Source organism: Aythya marila, assembly GCF_965140915.1.
Source record: "Aythya marila genome assembly, chromosome: 8".
NCBI lineage: Eukaryota > Metazoa > Chordata > Aves > Anseriformes > Anatidae > Aythya > Aythya marila.
Window position 1 is genome coordinate 11,651,760 of NC_139049.1, and position 25,821 is coordinate 11,677,580.

At 45.7% G+C, this 25,821-nt stretch overlaps 1 protein-coding gene across 1 annotated transcript in view; it reads right to left on the minus strand.

Annotated features, from left to right (window-relative positions):
* Positions 1-25,821, minus strand: part of XPR1 (xenotropic and polytropic retrovirus receptor 1) — a 97,177-nt gene that overhangs the window by 31,511 nt on the left and 39,845 nt on the right. The window contains exons 3-4 of the mRNA XM_082765968.1: positions 6,411-6,512; positions 885-1,108 (exon numbers count right to left, since the gene is read on the minus strand). Coding sequence (XP_082622094.1) covers positions 885-1,108; positions 6,411-6,512 — 326 coding nt within the window. The remainder of the gene's footprint in view (positions 1-884; positions 1,109-6,410; positions 6,513-25,821) is intronic.

A 25,821-nucleotide genomic window follows, 5' to 3' on the forward strand; every position in this document is an offset into this window, starting at 1 on the left:
AAGATGTTCCAAGCTGGAAACCCGATATTAAACCTAGGAAATTCCAGTTGAGGTATCTGGAGTGAGTAAGTGACACAGCATCATTTTTAGGAGAGGTTAACACTGGGAATTTTGGAAGAATCAAGCTTTGTCCATACTACAGAGTGGTATTCAAGTATTTCTTACAGCGAATTTAGTTTAGTAAAATTTCCCAGTGCAATTGCCGATGCTGGTAAAGACCCAAATATAGCTCTAGCAAATTTAAGTTAAAGAATTAAAGAATTAACAAGCCAAAACAAATAAACACAATCAGACATTTATGAGCAGAGTGAGTCTAGCAAAAATCGATCAAAGGTTTCAAATTTTTGGAACAAAATCTTTGTCTGCAATATTTATCATGCCCTTCCCTGCTAGAAATCCAAGTACAACTAAAGATTTGTTTCCTCATACTTCTTTCCAGGCAAATGAGCCTGTATTCTTCAGAACTAAAAACATTTATTATTTTAAATGGATGTTTTAACAAGAAATTCTGATCCAAAAGGTCAGAGTTACTACCATGGTAACTCCAAGAGGAAACAGTACGCTAGCATTTCAAGTTCCATTACAAATATGGAGATAAAAGAGCTTCCTCCCCAACTTCCCAGCCCTGAAAAAGATGGGCAGCCCAGAAAAGGATGAGAATCGAAGGTCCTTCTGCAGGTGAGCTGAGCATTTCCAGCTCAGCAAAACACAACAAGGACTATGTTGTTGGCTGCTACGGATTTGCCCTTTCTTTGACATTGTCTAGCGACCCCAGAGCCAAAATGAAACCAAAAACTGACTTGAATGAGGCAAGTGAAGGCAATGCAGGCACAGAGACACACACACACACAGGGCTCTGTCAAAGCACCTCCTCTGGTGGGTACCTGATAGTTCTGCAGTAAGATGAGGCTGAGGTAGAGCTCGCTGAAGGCCAATTTCAGGTCTTTGATATTCCTATGCTGGACACGCTCCTCGTGGGACAGGTGGAAGACCGGCTTTTTGCGCCGCTGCTGCGTGGAAGCCCCGCTGGCTTCTTTCTGTGCGTCCAAAGTTGACTGCAGCTCCGTCCGAAGGGTCGTGAACCTGCGCTGAGCTTCTGCAAGCTTTTCTGTTAGCACAGGGAGGAAGAGTCAGGTGAGTGGTGGCACCTTTTTATCAAGCCTGTGAAAAGCACTATACCTTCTCCTCACATAATATGCCTGTTGGTAAAAATCACTGCATACAGTAACCCATTGCATGGCCTTACCCGCTGAGCATTAAATTCAGCAGCTCTCCTTATTTCTTTTTTATGAAGTTTCTTCTCATTAAAGATTTTAGTGCACTTTTATGTATACCATACACTCTCTGGAAAAATAAAGAAGCCTCCACGTCAGACGGGTCTTGATTAATTTAGTCAAAATCAAGGGGCTGTCCCTGCAGTACAGGCTGAAGCAGCAATGACCATGAACTCCAATCCCTTCACCGCTGTGTGATGCTCACTCCTGGGCTGTCTGGACACCCCTTACTGATACCCAACCCGGGCAGCTGCTGCACACAGAATCTGTGCAGCCACCCCATAAAGCAGAGGCCATAAAGCAGCGCTTCTCGGCCCCACAAAGGATGTTTTAGAATCTGCTTGCTCACTACCAACCATGTGGTTGCTATCATTTTATATGACAGCAAAGGAATTGAAGAAGAAACACACTTCACGTGTATGGCTGGATTTTGGAGAGCAGCGCAAGCCTTCTGGCAAGCTCCCAGTGACGAGCACCGCTTCTGCTTTGATCAGCAGCTACAACACCGCCAGCATCTGTCCACAATCTGCAGTAACCATTTATCCCTCTTTCCCTCAATCTTGGATCACACTGGTTAGAAGCCCCATCTCATTAGTTAGTGATTAAAGGGCCAGCTAAGCTGAGTTTAATGACCCTCTGAATGTGCTTTCATGAAGGGGAAGTCCTCTTCCTCATCTCAAGTATGAAAAAGGGATTCCTTTAACATGCTGCTTTACCTACCTTCAGAAAATAATTGTCTGTGCCCAACAATCTTTGTATGTTACAAGCAGCACAGCTGACATTATTCGTGATGAATCACAGAATGGGTTGGGCTGGAAGGGACCTTGAAGCCCACCCAGCTCCAGCCCCCTGCCATGGGCAGGGACACCTCCCACCTGCTCAAACCCCATCCAGCCTGGCTCTGAGTGCTCCTTTCTTTGTGTTCTGTACATCTGGCTCCTTCCAGGCTTTATTCCTGCTGCAGCCTCAGCACCAGCCGTGGTGTGTGCTGATGAGCACCACACCAAAGCTGGCGCTGGCCACGAAGACGCCGAGCAGCTTTGCAGGGCAGGAGCAGAGAGCTGGGAGCTGGAGACAGCTGCACCAACCCATCCAGAGCCCAGAGCTCTGCCTGGCAGGCTCCTGCTTGCCAATTTAATTCCCTTCGTTAGAGAACAGCTCATAGAACGACTTCATACCAATTCTCAATTCCTCCTCCCCATACAGGGTAATATCCATCCTGCAGAAGCAAAAAAACCCTTTGGAACAGAAAAGGGAGATCAATATAGGAAAAATCAGGGATGGAAGAACCTGAAAGTCTCCGTAACTTTATTGATTGTAAACTGAGTAAGAGGTTTTAAAAGCACAGGGAATGAAAACTCCTTTCTGACAACTTCCACAGCTGCAAGGGCTCCACTGAATGGAGACGACGTAGCCCACGGTGTGATGTGTCTGTCCACAGCCACACAATATTTAACACACTTGAGGTCAGGTTGCCAAAAAACACTCCCTCCCCCCTTCAGGAGCTCTCTTTGGAAGAAGTAAGAGATGTCTGCTGGAGGATCTGTTAGAATCAAAAGCCTTCATATAAATAACACTCACAAGTTCACTCTCTGTATATTCAAAATGTTACATTAAACCATCTGTGACACACTGAGATTTCCTTTGGATCAAATTATTAAATATGCAGGGGTTCAAACTTACATCTTTCAACTGAAAGCACATGTTCCATTGTCCCTATGTCCAGAAAAAATCTTAAAATCCAGGAGTCTAATAACATGGTATTAAAAAAAAAAAAAAAAAAAAAGAGATAATGTTTTTGAAATAGTGAGAAAACTACTGCAATTTTCCTATCTGTTTGCAAACCAGCATCCATTAAATAGCATCATCTCCAATATAAACACTCTTAATCATCCAAAAATGTGGCTTGGAAGAACCATTGCAAGTCTTTTAATTCAACCTCCTACTCAAAGCTGGCCCAATATTCGAGCTAAATCAGGTTGCTGCTGAGCAGAGTCACGTCCTGCCTTCCAGACGGCTCTCTCCGTCGGTACAGGCAGCCCACGGTTCCCTGCGGATGGGTTTTTAAAGACAACTGAAGCAGCTTGGTAATGACCTGCTGCTCCTGGAGGATGGCAGCCCTGCCCCATCTCCTGCATTGACTCCAGTTATCCAGCCCGCAAATCAGTTCATCTCGTTACGGAATGATTTTATTACCGAGTCACTGCAGATGCAAAAATAAGAAACAATGTGTGCTGGTATTCTTAAAACCTCCCGGGGAATTGCCTAGGGAAACCACAACGCAGAGTAGGACTGAATTTCTCAATTTGCAATGTATTCCAAACTATTTGAAAGGACATTCACTGCTATCGCTAATTGAGCACTCTGAAAAGTGACTTTTTTTTAAAAAAAAAAAAGAAAGGATGCCATCAAAAGAGTTAGAAAAAAAAGCAGCAAACACTTAGAAACTGGAACCACTCTTGTTTTGCAGCACTCTGCACGACCTGATGACCACAGAGTGCACAGCTCAAGTGTAATCTCAAGGCAAAGACTAAGGAAAAACCCAAAATCAACAGCGGCAGACTTCAACAAAAAGACTTGCAGTAAAAATGCAGCTTTCCCCCCAAAGGTACTCCTAGATCCTGATCAAAGATGGATCCTGATCAAGCTGCTCCCCAAGTTCCAGTTTGGAAAAATGGTCATCTGCATGGTCACGGCAGTGCTCAAAAACTGTTTCAACGGGCAATCTAATAGCCCATACCTGCCCACAGCTCCTCTGTGCATTTTAGGCACCTCCTCCTTTTCTCTACTTGTACGTATCACATTCAATATTTTCTTTACCAAGTTAAAGCCACAGCTTCCTACCAATGATAAAAGGAGCTCCCGAGTTAACACAAAAATGTTACTAACTGAACAGCAGCACAAGCAGAATCTGATTATACCAACTTAAATGATAACAAACTTCCTCTCTAGAGGATCCCAAACAAACCAAAACTGGCCACAAAAGAAATCTTAGCTCTTGAACAGGCACTCCTCTGCTGGAACTATCTGAAAATGTTACTACTAGTGTGGTTTTTTTTCTCCTCTTTCAAGTGTGTGTAAATTTACTTGAGAGCAGTCCAAATAATCACAAACTGTTTATCAAATCAGATTTATTTAATGGCAGTTTTCCTTCCTACAAAGCCAGAATAATGGCCTGGGGAATTCAGGCTGCATTTGATGCGAGCCGACAATGTTTGAGCACAGAGCGAAAGGCACAGGCATCCTGCAGCAGGCAGGGCTCATTGAGGAGCCCTCAGGACAGGAAAAGGAGACGAGGAAATAAAACAGAGATCAGCAGAAGGATTAGCTTTCATGCAAGTGGACAATATTTATTGTTGTAAAGACAAATGTATAATAAACCATATAATAAGCCTATAATAAATAGCACGAAGCAGGCCATAATGCAAGCCACCGCCTGCCTGCAGTTACAGCAGGGTCTGACTTGACATATTTCAGACACGAGCAAGGCAAGAAATATTCCTTCGGTGGTTCCTCTGGGTAGCTTAATGTTAGTAAGCCGAATAAAGGGTTTCCATACTGTTAAGGTCACATCGCTCTTCTGCAAATAAAAGATTCATTTAATTCTCATCACAAGCGATTTTCAAATTGCATGTGTTCTCTCCTATATGTTTTTGAAATGACAGCAAATTGAAAAAAAAAACCTTCCTTGTATTCTGAGTGGCATTTTATACAATATGGGAAGGGGTGTGGATACGTGGGTGTGTACATGCTAACAGCTCTTCATTAGCGAAAATTATCACCTGCATTGTGCAGGTGAATTGAAGAACTTCCTGCACCGAGTTGCAGAAGATCTCAAGGTAAAACAAAATTGAGAACTGTTCTGAGTGCGGTTAGGTATAGATGAACTGTATGCAGAAAAATGCCTATGGGCTAAAGAGTAGAGCAGGCCCAACAAAACACACTGCTTCTGCCTACAAACCTCCCCTTGCCTTGTTCCTTGCACCCACTATGGCTAGAGCAAAACAGCACTGCCACAGAGCCAGGAGAGCTGGCATAGCCTGCCCCAGGGAGATTCGCTTCCCTACATGGAAGCTGAACAGAGGCAAGTTGCAGCGTACCCTTACTGCATCTATTGTGCCTTCAGCTATTCTCATCTTCACCACCCAGACTCTGCTAGCGACAAAGTCATCGCCTGATAGTTATTAAAGTATTTTTGCACACTTCGACTTTGTCTTTGTTACCAGACTGAAATCAAAAATAGAAAAAGGCTACTATGGAGTGCTGCAAAAGCCTGTTTATTGCAAGATGTTAATAAATCAAGAACACATTAAGAGAAGCATGGCAGCAGTCAGTACATCCCTGTATCCATATTTAAACTGTTTTCCAGCTGAAAACCCTTTTTAAACCTTACCAAAAGAGGCCATAAACCAGCTCAAATGTAATGGTGGGTGAAACTAGGACACACTATTACAAAGCCTTTTGTAGCAATATTACAGGGCAAATTTCTGATTATTCCATTCTGAAGTTTGTTTTCAAAACACAGGGTGGGAAAACAAACAGCACTTTGAAATATGAACCCTAGGAACCCCTGCTCCAACCACCCTTACATTTTTACTCAAATTTAGTAAACAGGATTGTATATACAGCCAGTGACGAATTGCTACTGGCTGATCCAGTCTGAAAAGTTGCAAATGTAAGTTAAGTGCCTAAAAACCTCTTGAACGCATCAGGACAGACAAGTGACCATACATAAGCAAGTCCAGGATAGCTCGTCCAGCAAAAGCTCTGAGAACACCATCTAGGGAGCTTTGCACTTATGCCTAAAACAAGCACGGTAGACTGCCACCATGGGTAGGCTGAGAAACTGTGCCCTATATGTAAGCTGCCACTTAAATTTAAGAGCATCTTCAAAGTTCAGCAGGATGCTATTACAAAGCAATGAAATTGCCTGCCCTTCATTCTTCCTCCATTCAAAAACCATGGTTTTAGTTCCACATCTGTGATTAAACCAGAGCAGTCTCCCATATAAACATGCCCTGTAATTACCTGATGGTAGACCTTCGTGAACACTGTGGCTATTCTGAAAGTCTGGGAGCTTCAGACTCCTTTTGTGTTGCCGTATTTTCCACAAATACACACAAATAAGCACTTTACCTGAATAGAAAATGTTGATTTTGGCAAGTTCTTTCTCGCAGGTTTGGAAGAACTTCTCTTCAAACGTGGCAAAACACCTTTTCACTGTGTCTTCATCTGTGTCTATGAAAGAAAAGAGAAAAAAAAGGTTGAAACAGAAGAATATAGGAAGAATTTTCTAAATGGCTGCCATTTGCCAATTGGAAATATTTCTTCAGAGTAAATCCACCTTCTTTGTCATGTGGAGAAAGAAGAATTATCAAGTCCAAGAGGCTTTGAAGGAATGTGAATTTGACTGATAAAGGAATTGCCCCAAAACAGAGAGGGAATGCCCCACATAAGCGGTAGCTGAACCTTGACCAAAGTTCCCATCATCTTTTTACACCCTTCAAGTGCTACTGCAGATCCTGCACACTTCATTTCCACCTCCTAACCCAGCTTGTGTGTGACTGCACTTGTAGTGCCACCCTGGATGAAGGCTGTTTTCACAGCTACCATTACAAGGTCCCACACTGGTGGAAAGAGGGGACCATGTCCCATCCCCAACGTGTACCCACAGCACGCAGATGTTGTGGGGTGGTCCCCTTGCTCCTTCCTCCCCCCCAGCATCCCACCAAGAACCAGATCAGGGAGAGATCTTCCGTGCAAAACAAAAGCTGATTAAGTAGCAGCATAGCTGCCCCTGACACGTTACCGTTGCTTCACATCAGTGCTAAATTATCATATTAAACCACCCAGAAATTATTCTGCTCTCCGGTCTTGGGCACTGGCAAGCTCACCAATACACTTGAGAGCAAACCTCTTTAACAAAGGTTGGGTCTTACAGTCTTACCCACCACAGACAGAGATCTAGTTCTTTAAGAACAAAGCTGGCCATGAAAACTATTCAGGCCAGATTAGCAAACAGTTTTATTTAAAAGAAAAGTGCCAAACTTAACCGAAGGCTTCATTTGACCTTGTTGGTGGACTCACAGGCTTCAGCCACCATTCCTACCTTCTCGTCACTATAACCTTTTTACTCTTTGCTACCACTGTTTCTCCTCTTTCACATGTAATTTTGAATAGTCTCTCCTCAGCAAATGGTTCACATTTTGCCAAATGTCTCAGCTCTTTTTGGTGCTATTTCATTGCACAGCAACCTATTTTCACATCAACCCTGGAGACCTTCACTTCCAGAGGGACATTGCTCTGGCACTCCACACAAACCAAGCCAGGACTTCGCTTTCTCTTGGAGCCCGATTTTTTTGCCAAAGTCAAATTTGGCAATTAAAGCTGCAATTCAGCTGCTTTGTTATTATAAGGAATACAGTGAAACATCTCCAGAAGTCCAGAATGTCAAAGACAATGAGTAAAAATTAAGGAACCCACACTGTAATTGCACATTTTAGCACTGTCATACTCACATACCCAAGTGTTACTAATACTGAAATACAGCAGATCCTTCATACCTGCCATAGTTTGCTGAGTTCTCATGCAGTCTTACAGACTAAAAAAAGGTAGTGTTATTACAAAGAATAAAAATTAAGTTACTTAAATGGTCTTGAAAAGCTCAAGAAATAGATTTTGAACTACAGGTTTTTAAAATGAGATAAAAAGAGTGTCTACAAAAAAAATATCAGTCACTGGCAGATAAACATTCTGGACTGTCACAACCAAAAAATCTTTTTCTCTTACCATTAATTTGTAAGCAAAACAACCTCAAAGTAGTATTAATCAAGAGAATATTTAAATATAAACTTTTAACAGTTGAAATTTCCTGGTTTTTTTTGTTTGTTTTTTGTTTTTTTAATGCTTGTGGCAGTGTTATTAAACACCATAAACCTACATATACTACATTAACACTTCAAAGGGTTTGGACAGCAAGAGCAAGTAACACCACACAAGACTGTGGGTGCAACGCTAGATAAAGTCTTTCTTGTTCTAGACTTTGACGATGCTCTTTTGGGGTTGAAACAAGGAACACAGAGCAAACACCATCCTGCACAGATGAGCAGCGTTTCCAACTCCACCATCCAAACAAGCGCTTGCAGAAAAGAACTGCAAGAACCCCTGAGGCTGCTCCAAACTCCAGGTTTTGGCTCCTGGGGACTGATCCTTGCAGATCCGCAGCTCCTGCTGGGGCACAGGATTCCCTCACTCACACAGGCAGGCCCCAAAATGAGAGGGCTGCAGCTCCTCTTTGCGGAGCAGAAGCCGCCGTGGCCCCGAGGCGTTATTGCCCATCTCGGCCCAAGGCCCCACTCACTGCCCAGACACAAATCCCTCTTTGCGGGTAGCCTGGAGCACCAGAAGGACACCAAACAGCTCTGTTTGCTTTGGGGCTAGTAATTTCTAAGGGCAGAGCCACAGCGGTTGCAACACCATACCCTGGGGCCCTGCCAGCAAGGCCGACCTGGACTTGCCTGCAGAGCCCTAGCCCTTGAGCCAGCAGCTGCTAGAAATTACGGGGCCGTACGTAACAGGCAGAGTTTTGGTTCTCTGGCTGCCTGAAGCTTTTCAGATGACAGGAATTAGAGTATCAAAATGGTTCAAAGCAGCATGGTGTTAAACTAACACATTGCCAAATAAATGAGTACCTTGTTTGCTACGTTACTTAAGGAAACGGTAAGTAAGTCTGTAGAATTGTTTCACTGCATCTGAAGTTTAGAAAAGGACAAAGGGCTTTAAATAAACAAGCCACTCTTGAAAGACCTTCCAAAAACCTTGAGATTAGGAATTCAGGTCTCTCTTTAGACCTCAAAACATTGCTGACTCAGAGGAAAGCAAGGTTCTGTATAAACTATTCAAAAACCTTATCCAAACACCTTCTTATAAAAGATATTTTGCAGGCCACGGTGGATGCCAGTTTTAAAACCCTGGGTTTTCTGTGAAAAGGTTTCCCTTTGGTTCCATTCCCACTGCAGTTCAGTGATTTAGCTGCAATAATAAGCAAGTGCTGCCAAGGCTATTGCCTTTATTTATTTTTTTCCCCCCCAAGGCTAGGACAGGACAACATTTTCTGCCATGAGAAAATGATGGTGCCAGAAACTGGCCTTGGATTCAGAAGCTCCATGACAACAGAAGCTATTGCTAAAAGGCATCGAGCTACCTCTGCCAATAAGGACCAGTGGTAACCTTCCTTTTGTTCCTTTTCTATAGCCCTATTAGTCCATTTACCCTAAAATCCACGATGTTGCCAAGGATCCACGATGAACAAGGCTGCCCGATCGATATTGCAGCTTCCTGACCTCGTCTTCCTATGCAACTGCCTGCTGTGAATAGAAGACAGCACAGTGAGCCTGAAAGCCTCTTGTTCTTCCTTGCAAAGCCAAGTGGTAAGCCAGAGCAGTCTGGACGTACTCCCCTGTCTCCACACTTTCTGGCTTGCGCAGAGTTCAGATGCTGGCTCACCTAAAACAGAACCTGAATTGAAAAATTAACTTGCAAGTGGCATTCCCAAGCTGGCCCATGGACTCATTTCTCAGCGCATGTGAGCTGTACATCCAATTTCTTGTTTTCTGCAGCTGTGGGATATAAACAAGTGATCAGCATCCTGCTCCGCTTACTCACTTCTACACAAGAAAACAGACGGGAAAGGTTTGCTTTGTTAGAACAGTGCCCCCTGAAAGGGCATCATTAACAAAAAATCCTCGTCTTTATCATATGGAATTTTAAGGGGCAACTAATTAAAAAGATTAATTAGCTGTGTTATGGGAGCAGCACTGGTGCAATTCTCTGAATCACCTTCTGTTTGCAACAAAACAGTTTTATCTGAGTAAGCCTATTTCAACACTTCAGCTGGAGAGGAGGCAATTTTAATTATTTTTCTTTAGGAGAACTCTGCGGTCTATTCCGTATAGAAAAGTCAGACTAAACGTCAGCATGAAACACATTAAATCGTACTGGACTGGTGACCACAAGTCTAATATCACCACTGTTTGTTTGACTGTGCTAAACTTTTAATGTTTTCCATACCCTGTTCTTGGCTGCTCGCTAACAAAAAGCTCTGTGCATTGGGCTGGACTAGGACAGCAACAGTGGGACTGTGGCTCTGAAAAATTAGCAAAGCTAGCAGGATTTCAATTTAAAGGGAAGTTTTCTTGTGCGTAGGTCCAGGAGGACAGTAACTGCTTATACTTCTAGGCTCTGTGGCATGCTAGGGAAAAGGGAAAAAAAGAAAAGGAGAAGAAAAAGAAAAAAAGGCAGCTTTTACCCACCACTCAAACTTCTAAGAGAAAAAAGTCACTGAAGGAGAAACACATCTGCTTCCAAACCCCCCATCAGCCCTTTCTCTCTACTCAACCATCACCATTTCCTAACATCCTTGATGATTCTACTGCACCAGGGCTGTAGTTTCCTAACCTTTTACATGGTACAGTGAAAAGTTTTACAGCTCAAAATCCAACTGTGTAGCTCAAATGCAAGAATGATGATCATCTATACATCCTTAATGTGTCGTCCTCGTGTTTACTGGGGGATTTTTCAATGGGACGGATTTTTCCACACGGCAACTCCTTCCTCAGTGCAGAAAGCTACACTCACATCAACTGCAAATGGTATCACTCACTCACAGCTTCTAATAAATGAATTACTCACCATACATTTTCATGCCCAATCTTGTGGCATATAAACTTCTGCATGAGATTGCTTTTAAGTGCATAGATATAGAAATCTCCTCTTGCTATAGGAAGAGAGGGAGCAGACTCTGCTCCCCCTGTACCGCATGGAAGGAACATTTGCTTTCATGCTGTTTTACCTTCACTTCTGAGTTGCAACCTCCACACTCACGTGTAATGATGTGCACCTCTCTTGGAATTTATTCCATCCACAAAAAGTGGACCTTGAAATAAAATATTATGAAATCAGCAAGGAAGAGGCTTCATGCATTAGCTAACATTAAAAAAATAAATAGTAAAATAATAAGAAGTATAGAGACTATACCTGCTTTTCGAAACTGCCATGGATGAGCTGGTCAGCTCGCCACTTAATGACTGCTCCAGCCCAAATTAGATTTGGTTATTCAATTATTTCCCTAAATCTAGTAATAAGAAATGACCAGTCAGGTAGCAAATGAGGTTGGTGCTGTCCGCACAGGCAGTGGTTATGTGCAGGCAGGGGAAGGAGGAGGGAAGAGCTGCTGCAGGTCAACAGCAAGAGTTGTCTCAGGTTTTGGTTCACCATTTTGTTTTTAATCAATTTACCCAGAATGAAAGGAATCTCTTTTAAAATACCTTTAGAAAGTATGATTTTCAGGTGAGTAAAAATTCTGCTTTTTTATTTTTAGGTTGTATCACTGGAATCTTTCAAGCAAACCACCTGGCTTCTGGTAGATGGCTTATTTATCTGGGAAGAAAAAGCAACCTCCGCAACACGCCTACAAGCAAGATGTATAACCAAGCGTCTACTATAAGTTATTTGTATTTGTGACTCCATAAGCACAGACCCTGAAGCAATATCACCATCCTAGTAAGAAATCAGGTGTAGAAGAGACTGGCAATGCACGAGCAGGATGGGATCAGAAGATGCTGCCCAGCAGCTCGAAGGGTGCTGGCTGGGTTTTGTAGTCTGCAAGCACTGCTCTGTGGCAGGGGAGCTGTAAGTCATTCTGCAAACAGCAAACAAGGCAGTAGCCCTTGTTAGGTGCTAGGCAGGAGTCACCACAACAGGAGCATGGTTATGCTGGGACTGGGATCCATCGACACGCTCTGCTGCTGTGACAGCTCCACAAAGCCGCCTGGGCAGGCACGCTTTGAAGCTGACCTCCAAATTCTCTAATTTCAGAGGGGAAAGGCTCTAAGCCTTCAGCAGACACGTAAAAGACATGTCTAGATCAACCCTACCCAGCTAGAAGAGGATCTAAAAGACTTCTTTCCTTTCCATATAGCTTGAAAAGGGGAAGGAAGAGCTCAGGACTGTGTAAGCTCACATCCCAGCTTCCAGGCCGCATGTCCCCAGTGCTGCTGTTAGAACTGGGCACCATTGGGTTGTCCAAATTCTGCCCACTGCCGGGGGCTCAGCTTCCCCCCGTTGTCCTCTGCTCACACAGGACCACGATGTGCCACTGCCTTCACAGCCCCTCGCCCTCTGTGCTGCGGGAGGTAATGGCACTACCAGCAGAACCGCAAAGCCCAGCCTGTGTGGTGCCTCCCATTGAAGGACAGGGAGGCAGAAACTTGTGACAGAAAAAAAAAATAATGAAGAGAAGTAACACAAATACCTAACGATATTCCACGAACTGCCGTGAAGGCGTTGTTAATGCTGTGTGACAGACCTGACTGCCAGGAGACAGCGCCCAGCGACAGGACTCACAGCACCTGCCTTCCCCGGTTAAGAGCAGCTGGAAAAACGCGAGTGTGGACGAGCAAGCCCTCCAAGAAGGGTGCTAACCCATGCTGAAGTAAGAGACCCAGAAACAACTCACAGCTCTTCTGGCTGAAAAGGACAGCACGGGAGTAGAGGCATCAGTAGTCATGCAGAAGCTCCCTTGGGACTCCTCTGAGAGCCAGGCTTTCTCCTCACACCCCGCAGTCCCCGTACAACTGTCTGTACAATCAGAAGATGTGCTTCCAGCTTTCTCAGTAGCTCCCTTACCTCAAAACTTCCAAGCAGGCTTTGTTTGGTTACTAGCATCTGTTCACCAACTTGTGTGGCACCAGAAACGACGATTTCAGATGTAGCCCTCAGCCCACCTCACCAAGCACCCTGGTTTTGGTAGTTATCAGCACTGGACAAAGCACTTCAGCACCCATTCTGACTTGGCACAGCAAGGGATTACGCTCCAGAAAATGCCCTGAAACCCCCAACAATGACTTGTTGCCATCGCTGTGACCAAACCATGGGAAGGTTGAGCTGGAGCCACGCTTTGGCACAGCAGAGACCGGTCACAGTAAATGCACCCAAAACCAAACAGGTTGCTGACGTTCAAGCTAGCAACTACCAGCAGGAAAAGAAGAAAGCCAACATATTTCATGTTGTTGAAACTAGTTCAGAAGGGGCTGTTTTCCTACCCAGCAAGGAGAAGATCCATTTGGACTAGCAGGGAGGGAAGGACTGCAGAAAGTTTCCAAAACGGAGACGCTTTGTCCTGCCAAGCACTTGCTGCCTTCCCCAGGTACCGGCATGGTGCAAGTGCCTGCAGGAGCTGGAGATGAGCTACAGCCTCCTCCTGCACGCTGCCAGCACTGATGCTGAAAATCTGTAGGAAAACGGTGCAATTAAGAGCAGCATTATAGCTTTTTAGAAATCCGGGGAGGAGCAGAGTGCCTCATGATGCTGCTGGCGTCGAGGCAGGACAGGATGGGGAAGGGAAAAGGGAAAGGGAAGGGAAAGGGGGAGGGGAAAGGGAAGGAGAAGGGAAGCCCTGCTCCTGCCAGCACCCCGCGTCCTGGAGACCTCGCTGGGGACAGGCAGACAGGAGTCACGGCTAATGGTTGAAAATCATTTTGCATAATTGGAGCTGATAGGAGACCCACACCCATCACCCCAGGAAGCCATTTGCATCCTTGTGACAGTAACAGAACAAACACCATTTGTAAGTAGAGCAAAGAAATAAAACCATTCATAATTGGCAGAAAGGACCAGGTGAACAAACCACCACTACTACCCAGAAAAACAAAACCAGCACTGCTCTGAAAACTCTTCAGACACGTGAGAGCTGGGGATGTCAGAGCAGGGGGGAGAGTAATGAGAAAGGGAAGATTAACAAAACTGTGTCTTGGGAAAGACTTCAATTAATATTAAGAGCAGGCAGAAAGACAAAACAAATGATGCAGAGCCAGCTACCGGCTCCCCGTACGGAGGAAAGCAGAGACGCAGCACAAAGACAAACCTCCCTTAAACACGCTATTGATGGCTTAATTTCCCCCCGGGGAACAAACACGATTCAAATTCATTTTTCCCTTTTTTATTTCGTTTTATGTTACCGGCTATTAAGAGCAAACAGTTGGCAAGAAGGTAATAAGCAGGCAATTATCGGATGAAGAAAAACACGGTTCTGAGGTTATCTCGGAGAAATGCCACGGGACTTGAGAAGGGCTCTGTGCAAGATTTTACCCGGGGACCTTTACAGCCAGCATGCAGCTTCTTCCAACGTCCCAGGAAAAATTAAATAAAAAAGCTTTTTAATTCTCATCAATGTTTGCACTAATGTCTCCATAAACATTTTGCACGATTTAAACCGGCATTTTTCTTTTGAAATGTTCATTACTTAGAGAGTTCAAACAGCAGCAAAGGAGCGTTAAGGGTAGCGGCTTATCTCCTCAAGCTGGCAATTCTTCTGTTTTGGTTCTTGCAATATCACAGCGACAGATGCTGTCAGATCCTCAGCCATCACAAAGGCTCAGCCCTTCCCTCCCGCCCGGGCGCAGCACCCAGCCGAGCCCACCCTGCTGCTCGCTGCAGCCCGGAGACACCGCGCTCACGTCGAGATAAGCACAAGGCCTCTGGTGCAGGTGCCCCCACAAGTCTGGAGTTTTAAACACGCTTTCAAGCAGCATCCCTTGCCTCCCCTTATTCTCCATCCCGTGCCCAAAGGGCTCGTTTTAATCCGATTCAAGCCAAAGAAGCCCTCCTCAGATGCGTCTCTGCAATCAGAAGTTTTGCTACGATTTAAGCACGTGGAAGGAAGAAGCTGGGGTTCAAATGCCCTTCCCCCAAGGTGAGGGAAAATGGCCTTTAAAAAATGGGGTTGATTTGAGAGTTTATGCCCATTGCAACTGCTCAACAGGGCTTCTGTGTTCAAGGGGTAATTCTGGTTTAAGATTAAAATGCAGCAGGGACCAGGACCGTGCTCATTTCTCTGCCTGTCTTGTATGTCAGTCTCCCTCTTTGTGCAGCGCCAGGCATCTCCTCCTGCAGCATCCCTGCCAGGCCAGGACAGGAATCCTTTACAAAAGGATTTTTACACCCGGAATGAGAAGAAAGATTTAGAGGCACGTGATTTCCCCCCCCCAGCTCCATGTGCGGCACTGCTGGCACTTCGCAAATAAAGCAGCAAAAGGAACCCTTCAGCAATTCCTATTGCTTGCAGAACAAAACCTGGTAGGAAGGGGGTACACAAACCACACAGTGGCTGCCAACACGAAAGGTCCGTTCTGCATCCAAACACGAGCTAGAAGCCAGTGTGCCGAGGGGGAAAACACCACGCTCACCGGTGAGCCAAGGCAGAGACCCCGTTCCTTTAGGGACCCAGTTCCTTTCTGCATCCTACCTTTACATTTCTCAGCCTTTATATGCTCTTACCTTACACACAGGCACTTACTCTGTTAAGGGTAAATGAAACAAAGAGTACTTTGCTGTAAAAAAAAACCAGCCCCATGCCTGATCCTGCTGCATGTGGCGCCTTTGCCAAGCAGCAGCCAACAAGGTAATGCCCACTCCGCAGCTACAGCTCACCAGAAACTTTACAGCTTGCACAAGTGATTAAATTAAAGATTGTTCCTTATTTAAAGCACGGGTGACACAACCAAAGAGTCAAACACTCAAAAGAGCAGCGGGAAAAAGCCGGGAGGAGCTCAGAGCTCCTTTGACCTGGCATTTGCAAGCTTTTGCTGCGCGTGCTCCAGGAAATCTCAAGCCGCCCACGAGGCACCCCACTTCTCACGAAAGCAGAGCCCCAAACCATTATTCTTGCTGTGCTTCATTGTGCTTCAGCCTCACGACAACGTCCTCGTAGGAAAGCCTCACGGCAGCAGGCACGAGCTCTGCTCGTGTAGCCGGCACGCCACTCGCAGCAGCCGAGCAGATGGAGTGCGAACCTCGCTGCCGGGGGACAGGAGGCTGTCACCGTCCCGCTCCGCAATCCTCCGCGAGCTGTTATCAATTAGGAGCTAAATTCAGAAAGGATTTTGGTGAAAGACAACACTTCAAGGTGTTTACGGGGAAATCAATCTGCTCCTTCAAGAAAAGGAAACCGTGTACGGCAAGGTTGCTCTGCACTGCTTAAATCTGTCAGCAAAGCACCCGCGCCAAGTTGTTGTTGTCCCGGTTTTCTTTCCTGCAAGGATTTTAATTTAAGCTTTAGGCAAATTCATCCATTACTTTAACCACAAACAGAGTCAGGATGGCCTTAAAAATGGCATGATTTTCTTCTCACCAAAAGTTAAGCAGTTTTTTTCTGGCAAGTGTTTCGGGGGATGGGATCAACTCAAGAGCAGGAAGCGCACAGAGGGACAGGGAAGCAAAGGGGGGACATGAGGAGAGCCTAAAATGTCACCCCAAAGCCACATGGGACAGAGGAACTGTTTTGCCACAGCCACACCAGTATGTATAAGCAAGAATCAGCTTCAATAGGTTCTGGGGCTTCTTTGAACTGTATTCACCCACACAAAATGCCGAGGCCGCCCCAGTTCATTCACTCAATTGATTCACCAACTGCTCTGAAACATGAATAAATATGTAAGCAGCTACTCTACCCTAATTAGTGGCATTCAGTGAATCTAACCAGAGAGCCTAGACCTCCAGCCCCTGCTTTTTAGCTCTCAGTGCCTCCCTCCTGGGAACTGAATAGCAATCAGCTATGTAATCCAGAGATGGTTGCTTTTTTCTTCCTATTTAAGGTGGAAAATAGGGGGGTAGGGCAGCGAGACAGGACTGGAAAACAATTAAATCCTTAAACCCAGTCAAATGGTCTGAATGTGCTTAAAGAACGTGTCTAAGAAAAAATTTTATATATATAGATGTATATATATATATACACACATACGTTAGGAAATATGGAGAAGGAATAAAGGAAAAATAAAAATGATGGCAATTGCAGAAAATATGAAACAGATGATGCATTTCCTATGTGATAGCTTAAACAAGTCCCAGGGCACACCTCCTAAGTCCATCAAACACCCAATTTACATAAAATCATTAATTCATTACGGTCCCGAAAGAAAAAAGGGATGGGTTAGGAGGGAGGGGATGGAATGAATATAGTGAAATTGTGAGCCAGAGACACGAGCCCACACACCCCTATCCGTGCGCACGGAGCTTCCTGAAGGTGAGAGGTACACAACCAACTTGAAAGAAATTTTTCAGACTAATAAACCTTAAAGTCTGCCAACACTGAGCCACCATATTGTTGAATATATGGGAAAATGTGCATATGATGGTAATACCGCCTGCACGCCCGCTCCGAGGCAGCACAAAGGGAAGCTGCTGAGGCTGCACTTGTCCCTACCAGTGATGAGAGCTGTTTGCTTCTGGGTCAGTTTACAGCACCCCGAATTAGCAACACAGCCCCTGGCCCTGCTAACCAAGCCCGAGGGCTGCCAGGCTCTCAGCCACCTCTTTTGACCCACTGGGGCAACCTCAACTTTTCAGGAAGCTTCTTGCTTCGTGCCCAAAATAACGGGAATTTTTAACCAAAATTAATCCAAAAGATTCAAGCCCCCTGCAAACTCGCATGTAACATATGGACTAATTTTAGGTTTCTTTCTTGTTTTATCACTTGAGTCACACACACCCTGAAATTGCAATTTGGTCGCTATCAATCTGCCTTCAGAGACAGTGCTATCAGGGTAATCCCACAGCACAACATAATTGGTCTTACAGACGGCTGCACTATTTTTAAAGCAGAGCATGGAAGTATTTTCCTTCCGTTTGCCAAACAAGTATATGAAATATGCCACATGGCAGGTAGCATGCAGATGACAAAACAGTCAAAATTCAGCAGAAATACAAGATGGGGTTGTCAAAAGGATGCCAACAAGTCTGCATCAAAAAAAAAACACTAACGGTATCTGCTGCAACAAAAGCTTTGGCATATCTTTGCTCTCCGGAGATGATGACCTCCACAAGCATCGCTACCTTTGTAATCTTGAATTCAGCTGAATAAACGGGAATTGCAATTAAACCCAAAGAAGTGTCCTGGGTCTTGGATGCACACTTAGCAAGGAACTGCTGGTGTGCCTGTCTGAACCCCTCAGATGCAAGAAGTCACCAGAAATTAGGAGGGTATCACAAGACGAGCTGCTGACACAAAGGAAGCAGCTTGCACTGAATGCAAAGATAGCAAGTGTGCTGTAATGGATAGATGGAGACAGCACCAATTTGGTTAATTTTGGGGAAATGTCCAAATTTGGAACCAACCGGACAAACATTTACAGGTTATCATGCACCCAACACTCGGCACGGCAGGAGCAAGCCTCTGGGAAATCCCTTTAGGAGAGAATTCAAGTCTTCAACCAGACGAGGGGGCCAAGCAACATTTCAAATCCATGGCCAGGACTGAGCAGAGCATTTGCTGCAGTCACCGTGCCATCTGGAACATCCGTTTGGTGCTAGATATTCTAAGCAACGATAAAGCAAAGATATACACAAGACCTACAGGTTTTGTATTGCATGACTACGAGAGAACAGAAGGATGTAAGGTATCAAAGGCAGCGAAGACAAAAGGTCTACAATAAAGCGTAAAAGTGTTCAAAGGAAATTGTATTAACTTATTGAAAAGAAAATGGCTTTCACTTTTGGGGAGTAAAGAAAGAACCTGAAGGGCTGTGCAGGTACCTGCACTAGGGTCAAGCCAAAGCAGCCCTGAGCCACGAGCCAAGGCCTCTCTTGGCAGAGCCCGAGCAGCCCCCCGTGCTGGCGGTGGCTGAGCCGACAGCATGAATTACTGTGGGTTGTTCTGAGGGGCAGGAAAACGCCCCCAAGGCACAAAATACAGCTACACAAAGGCAGCCTGGGCACAGAAAGTCACTGGTCATTACATCAGCCTTGCTTTTTTAAGAACAAGCTTGGAAAGACCAACCCAGCTGGCCACTGCAGAACCAATGGATATATTTGCTTTTGTGTTTGCTGTACATGGGCAAATCTGGGAAATTTATAGCAAATGATGTTATATGTTACGTATATGCATTTTTGCAGCTAAAGAATTAATTCTATCATTTCAATTTCCTATCTCCAGACATCATGAAATTAGAAGCCCTTGGGTAAAGCCCATGGACTAAGACCTATCCATGACAGGTTCATCGGCACGTCCGTGCCAGAAGGCTTTTCTAAAAGGTAAAGATCCATTCAGCCCGCAAGGCTTGGAAGGGTTTTAAACCACCAACCTGATGTGACTGCCCCACAGCTCTCTTGAACTCCCCATGATCTTTGCCATCCCTTTGGTACGCCTGAAAGCCATGACTGAGAACCTGGCTTTTGTTTTCTGGATGAAAGGTGAGGAACAAGAACCCAGGAGGTTGGACACCCCGGGAGCCATCAGTGCCTTTCTCTCAGGAGCAAATCTAAGCATTTACTAACGTGTGACCTCACATGCCTCTCCTTTACTAGCATGTTTCTTAATGCTACTAAGGAAATGATCTGTGAACTGTTCATTGAGTACCCACAGACAACGTGGGTTCAAATATTCACAAATATTCAAATATTCACTCAGGAGAGGCCAGCTCGGAGCAGCAAGCTGCCTCTGCTGCCACAGGCAGGCAGAAAAGCTCTGAGCAGCGGTTAGTTTTCTTGCCTGCTTTCACCACTGCTCTCCACAGACTGATGCTAACCACGAAGTTCACGCAACTCGCATCAGTTACCGCACCAGAGGTCAGGAAACAGCAGCCAGAGCAGAGGCGAGCACTGGAACTGCTCAGGACCCATGAACCTGAACCCAGCCCCTGGTTCCAGCTGCCAGCAGATGCATTCAGGAGTGCTTGGGTTTCTGCTAGCTGGGATGCTCTCACTGCTGCTGCCCACAGCTGAAGAATCTACGTGAGAAGGGCAGAAAAGCCAGGGATGAGAGCTGAGGAATATGTGGTACATCAGACTTGTGCTGTTGTACCCATCTAAGAGAAACAAAAAAAAAACAAACAAGCCCACAAATCTATAGAAACTAATTCCTCTGAAAAGGTTGCTAAAGAACCAGAACAGTCTCACTTTCCAACAGAAAGGACTAAACTTCTTGCAAACCTTCCCGTCCACCCCCCTCCCTTTCTTTTTTGCATATGCAAAATCATTAACGAATTTGCCATCTGCACTCTCACTGCTGCTCTTCACATTTGTGCCGCCTGAAAGGAAGATGGTAGCGGTGAGCTGCAGTCCTCTTTGGCAGCTTTCAGAAATGAAATATCAAATCAGTCTGGTGACATCTTTGACCCACGACAGCACTGCAGGTTCTTGGAAGGAAATTCCTGGATGAAATCGATAAGGTGCCATAAAACCCTGTCAGCTTAGCTATTGCTCCTCTAAAGGGCTGCGTCAGCAAGACAAAGCAGCCCAGAATTCGGTCCCAGGATGTGGGAAGGTAGGGAAAAGGCTGGGCTCCTACTGCTGCGTGAGGGACGGTGGCTTCAGGAATAGGTCAGCACCTGCGGGATGCATACTGCATGAGCAGACAGCAAGGCAGCCCTTCTCCTGATCTCCTGAACTCCCAACAGCTGGGAGATGGTCCAAGAGCTTTCTTTTGGAAAAGAAAAACTGCACCACCGTTTGTAAAGCAAACAAACAGATCATTGTGAGGTTTGCTTTCCGCTCATACCTGCTCACTGTGCAGGGTAGCGCATCCTTTCTCTGCTGGCAGCCAATTCATTCTGGAAGCCAGACACACGCATACGCAGCTTGCGAATGCACAAAGCTTGCCAGCAAGGAACTCTCTCCCTGCCATGTGGGACAGGAATATTTCACCACCCTTTCTACCCAAACAACAGCCTCGGTGCTACATCACACGTGCCTGGCAGCCAGGCGAGGAGCAGCAGCACCAACCAGCGCCAACATCACCGTTTCCCCCCCTGCACCTTTCCACATGGCCAGCCCCAACTCCTGCTGCTTTGGGAAGACCCCTCGTACTTTTTCCAAAACGCTGTTTGAAGGCTGCAGGCGCTTTCCCCCGGCAGCACAAAGCACCCGCAGCCCTCTAATGCTCTCTATTGTCTCTGCTCCCACTTGTTTGAAATTCCTGCGGGATCCTGACATACTTCAGTGGTACTTTAATAATAGCCTAATAATCGTTCCAGACAATAACTTACATTGTATGGAGACCTCGTGTGCTGGGTTGGGTGGGAGGGGTTGCCTTGGTAACCAGGAAAAAATCATACGACAAAGAGACACGAGAGGACACGAGCTGATCTGTTCACTCCCTGCACAGAAATCCATTGGAAACGGTGAACTGGCACGGAAGTAAGGTTCTTTGGTCAGAGTGAGTAAATCTCTAAAAAACAACTCATTTAGAGACGGCCTGGCAAGCAAGGGCTAGGTAAGACAAAGAGGACATCACTACCACAGCAATTGCTCTCCAGTGACCGAGACTGTCCCTCCTACGACTGCATGTGAGGAATCAGACCCTTGGGCTTTTGTCTCACTAAATCCTGCAGGTCATAAGTGTGTATGGCAGCTGGCAACGCATGGCTCAACACGAAGGGTGGCTAAGACAAGCTCCATGTCACCAGCTCCCAGGAAGATGGCCAGCCGGTGAAGACGCCACCATGATTTATGCAGGGAGGGACAAAGGTGGCAGGCACTACGGATCCGGTGTGCTACCAACAGCAGCTCTGATGTCAGTAAGATGGAAGCTCGTAGTCTAAATGGCTTCATTTTAATTGTTGGAAAAAGGTAATGAGGTCAGCAAACTCCTCGCTCAGATGGCCCACGCTCATGTTTCCTCTTTGCTCTCTTTTGATCAAGTTGGCAGCTTTCTTTGAAAGGCATCAATATTGTAATACGCAGCCACTCAAGCCCAGCTTTTAAAACATGGCAAGGATTGCTACTCTATGTCTGAAAATAAACACGCGCAGACTACACATTCTTGCGTTTGTCCTCCAGAAGAAGAAAAAAAAATAGCTGCTGCTAGCGCAAGCAGCCCAGCTAACTGCCCCCGTCCTCCAAGCCCGCAGAAAAACCTGGCTGCTCACCAGGAAAAAGCAACCAAGAGGAGGACAAGGGTTATTACTGGCATTGTGGCTTGCAGGTTCATGCTCCTCAAAGCCTGAAAGGGAAGTAGATGGAGCAGGCTGGCAGCTGTGTCACCTCAGGAGAGGCGGCCAGGCTAACGGAGCGCTAAGGCCTGCGGGCCCGGCCAGGGGCTGAGGCGCAGCCATCGTGAGGAGCCAGCAGCAGCGCCGCCGCCAAGCAGGCTCCCCTAGCACCTCCTCATTAGCTCAAATTAAATGCCGTGTCCAAAGCACAATAACAACAAGGGTAGCTAATAAAATTCTAGTCCCACGACGCCATTTGATGTCTGTCTGCTTCTCAGTTCTCAATGGCTGGGCGGGATTCCCTGCTCCGAACCGCCGGTGGAGACGGCCACCACACACACTGACAGGGGAGGCCATGAATTCGGGTCATCACGCCTACAGCCCTTTTGTGGGAGACAGGGCTGGCAAAGGGGAAAAGGGGAAACAAAGTTTGTAAGGTGCTGGGTGTGGGATGAAGGGGAGAGGGCTCCCTGGGGGACAGGTGGAGGATCTGGAGACTGAGCAGAGGAGGACCATGGGCGGGATGGGGCCAGCATCGCTCTCATGTGTGAGGAGGAGGGAGTCACTGATGGAGGCTTGCCCCTGAATAAAAGCTTCCTTGGCTGTGCACTAACAAGGCAGCTCACAGGGGGATGCGACGGGCGAGAGAAACCTCTAATAAAAGAGAGGCAGGAGGCGAGGCACAAAGAGCTGCTCTTCAAAGGGAAGCGGCGCGGGCTGATAAGATGGACTCCTTCCAGCGCGCTTCCTTCCCAGCAGCCAAGTGCAGGGGTCGGCCTTTCTTCGCGTTGCCTTTGGAAGCAGGATCAGAATATGGATATTTAAAAGCATGTTCTGGCACAGATCCAGTTTCCTCGCCAGCAAGACTTTCAACCTCTAACACTGAGCAAAATCCTACTAATTGAGGAATTGTTCTCGCTTCAAAGAGCCATTTTTACAAAGCTTTTACAAAGCCAAAGATATCAGATGAGGCCAGTAACATTTACTTCTTCTGTAAAATACTTAATGGCAGGAATTGAAACCTGCAGGGATCAGGAAAAAAAAAACAACGTTGTGTAGTAACTATAGAGACCTCATTTCATTTTGAATTCCACATTTCAAACAGCCGGCAGAAAACTGAAAGAGAAGCCATTCACTTGACTGCGAGCTGGAAACGTAGCACCGACAGAGAAAAAATGGGGATCAGGAAAGGGCTGGAAAGGTGAAAATCCCTCGAGACATCCTAATCATGTTTTGCTGCGTATCACAGGATAGCAGACAGCATCTCAAAAATGGAAGCGACAGCCGCCACTGCTATCACGAACATTTATCTGGTGCATTCTCAGACCTGGGAAGGAAGCAGAGCAGTGATACTACCATTTAGTTCAGCCGTCCAAATTGACTAACCAAATCTATAGATATGACTAAAATGACAACTTTATCTACAATAATTACATGCAGATTTATTTTTTTTTTACACCAGACAGCCGAGGAAAAAAAAACAACCATGGTCTTGTTATCTGTGTTTCAAGATAAGTACTTCAGCCGGTCACCTCTATCTTTGTCACCTGCACTCTCAAAATTACAGACATAAGAGTGTGTGCCATGGGAAACAAAGGCATTTCTTCAATGAAATAGTTTTTATTTCCAAACAAGCCAAGCCTTTTTAATAGCCTTCAATGTCCTTTCAGTACCCCAACTAAGAAAATATATGAGAAATAAAAGACCACTTAGAAATAATTCCTACAGATAGATAGGTACACATGTAACACAGCTATTTTTTACCCCAGCTAAAAACTCCGAGAATAGTATAGACCAAACTTCAAAGGAATGAAATAGATGATAAAAACCATGACTATGAGAAACTGTTGTAGATACTGCACATACACTAACATTATTGTGTGGGGAAAAGAGATTTAATAAAACTAACACTATTTTAATAGGTTCAAAGCTTAAGCTAACAATAGTGAGTACACTGAACAGAAGAAAAACAGGACATTATGGGAGTAAAATGGGATAATTGGCCAACTACCATGGTTTTGCAACAGTAAGACTGAAGCATGCTGCAAGACAGTTTGAAGCAAAACCAGGATCTCTCAGGAAGCCATGCTGGCTGCTTGAACATTAAGCAATGGAGGAAGATGGAGACACGGCCAGAAATGCTCATCTCAGAAATAATTCATGCCAGAGCTGGTCTTTTCCATGGCAGAATTATACCTCAGTGTTAAAAGTTACAAAGAGCCAGAATCCAATTGATTAAATTATGAAATTTAACAAGATATGCCTTTTTTTTTTTAAGCAGTATTTCTTAAAAATAATTGGTTCTTAAAAAATAAGCAAGATGTAGACTAAAAGAGTGCACGGAGCTGGTTGAGAAACACTGAGCTGGAAAACACACCGTGAGCAAATACTAGAACTCCCACACCTTGTTTGCAAATAAGCTTGCGTTATAAACTTCAAGCAAATGTAATTACCAACACGACTGGTGAGCAGCTGAGGGTAGGCATATGCCTGAACTGGTTAATTCTGAGAACACAACATTACAAAGATGCTGGGAAAACCACTTGCGTGACCTTCCTGCCTCTGCACCCAGGGCTTTGCCCTGCTTGCCCCTCATGCAGCCCCAAAAAAACAACTCATGGGGCTGGGCATTGAGTCAGGAGCTGACCCAACCCCACGCAAGCAAGCACTTACCACCCTCGCACTCCTCCTTTCCTTCTTCCCCTGCTCTGGGGAAGATAAACTCGGAGCCAGGTCACTGCCCCGTGACCCACACGGTCAGCAGGAGCCACCTTCAGCAGCTGCGCGCTTCTCGAATTAATAAACATGCTTAATCTATTAAGAGAAGATTAGCAGGGAAGATTTTGGGCTGCTCAGTATCCCTTCTTTACTTCTGAAAGTCACGTTAGGATACAGCCAGAACCATATGTGCCTAAAAAATTCTCGGAGACCTGTCGGAACTCGCAAGGAGCCCCTTTGCTCAGGGCAGCAGCCTCCTGCCAGCTGCGCAGGCTGAACCGAGCAGCAATACGCAGCCCTTCTGGACACAAGTCTGGCAAGGCAGGGAGTTCCCCTTGAGCTGGACTTGTTTACAAACAAATCAAGCCTGACACAAGGAATACAGTGTCTGCAAACAAAAGCTGTTGAGACTTGTCATCTGCAACAAGCAAGCAAGCCTCAGCAGCCTTTCGCCAACTGGTACCATTCCAGCAGATATTTGCTCCCTTTCACCTTGAAAAGCAAGAAGCAGCTGAAAAGCCAGCAGTCCTCTACAGCACCGGCATCTCTTGCAATAACGCCAAAGATAAGCAAGCTGAAGACTGGGTTTGTTCAGTCTGAAGAAGATGAATGGCCAGATCTTAAAGCTGCCTGCAACCACGCAGTGGGAGGGTACAGAGAAGACCGAGCCAGGCTCTTCTTGGAGGTGCACGGCAGAAGGACAAGAGGCAACGGGCAGTTGCAACACAAGAAACCCCAACTAGAGGGAAGATTTTCCCCGCAAGGATGGTCAAATGCTGGATGTGAGTCCAGACTGGTGGTCAGCATGTTCCTCCTTGGAGATGCTCAAAGATCTACTGGACAAGGTC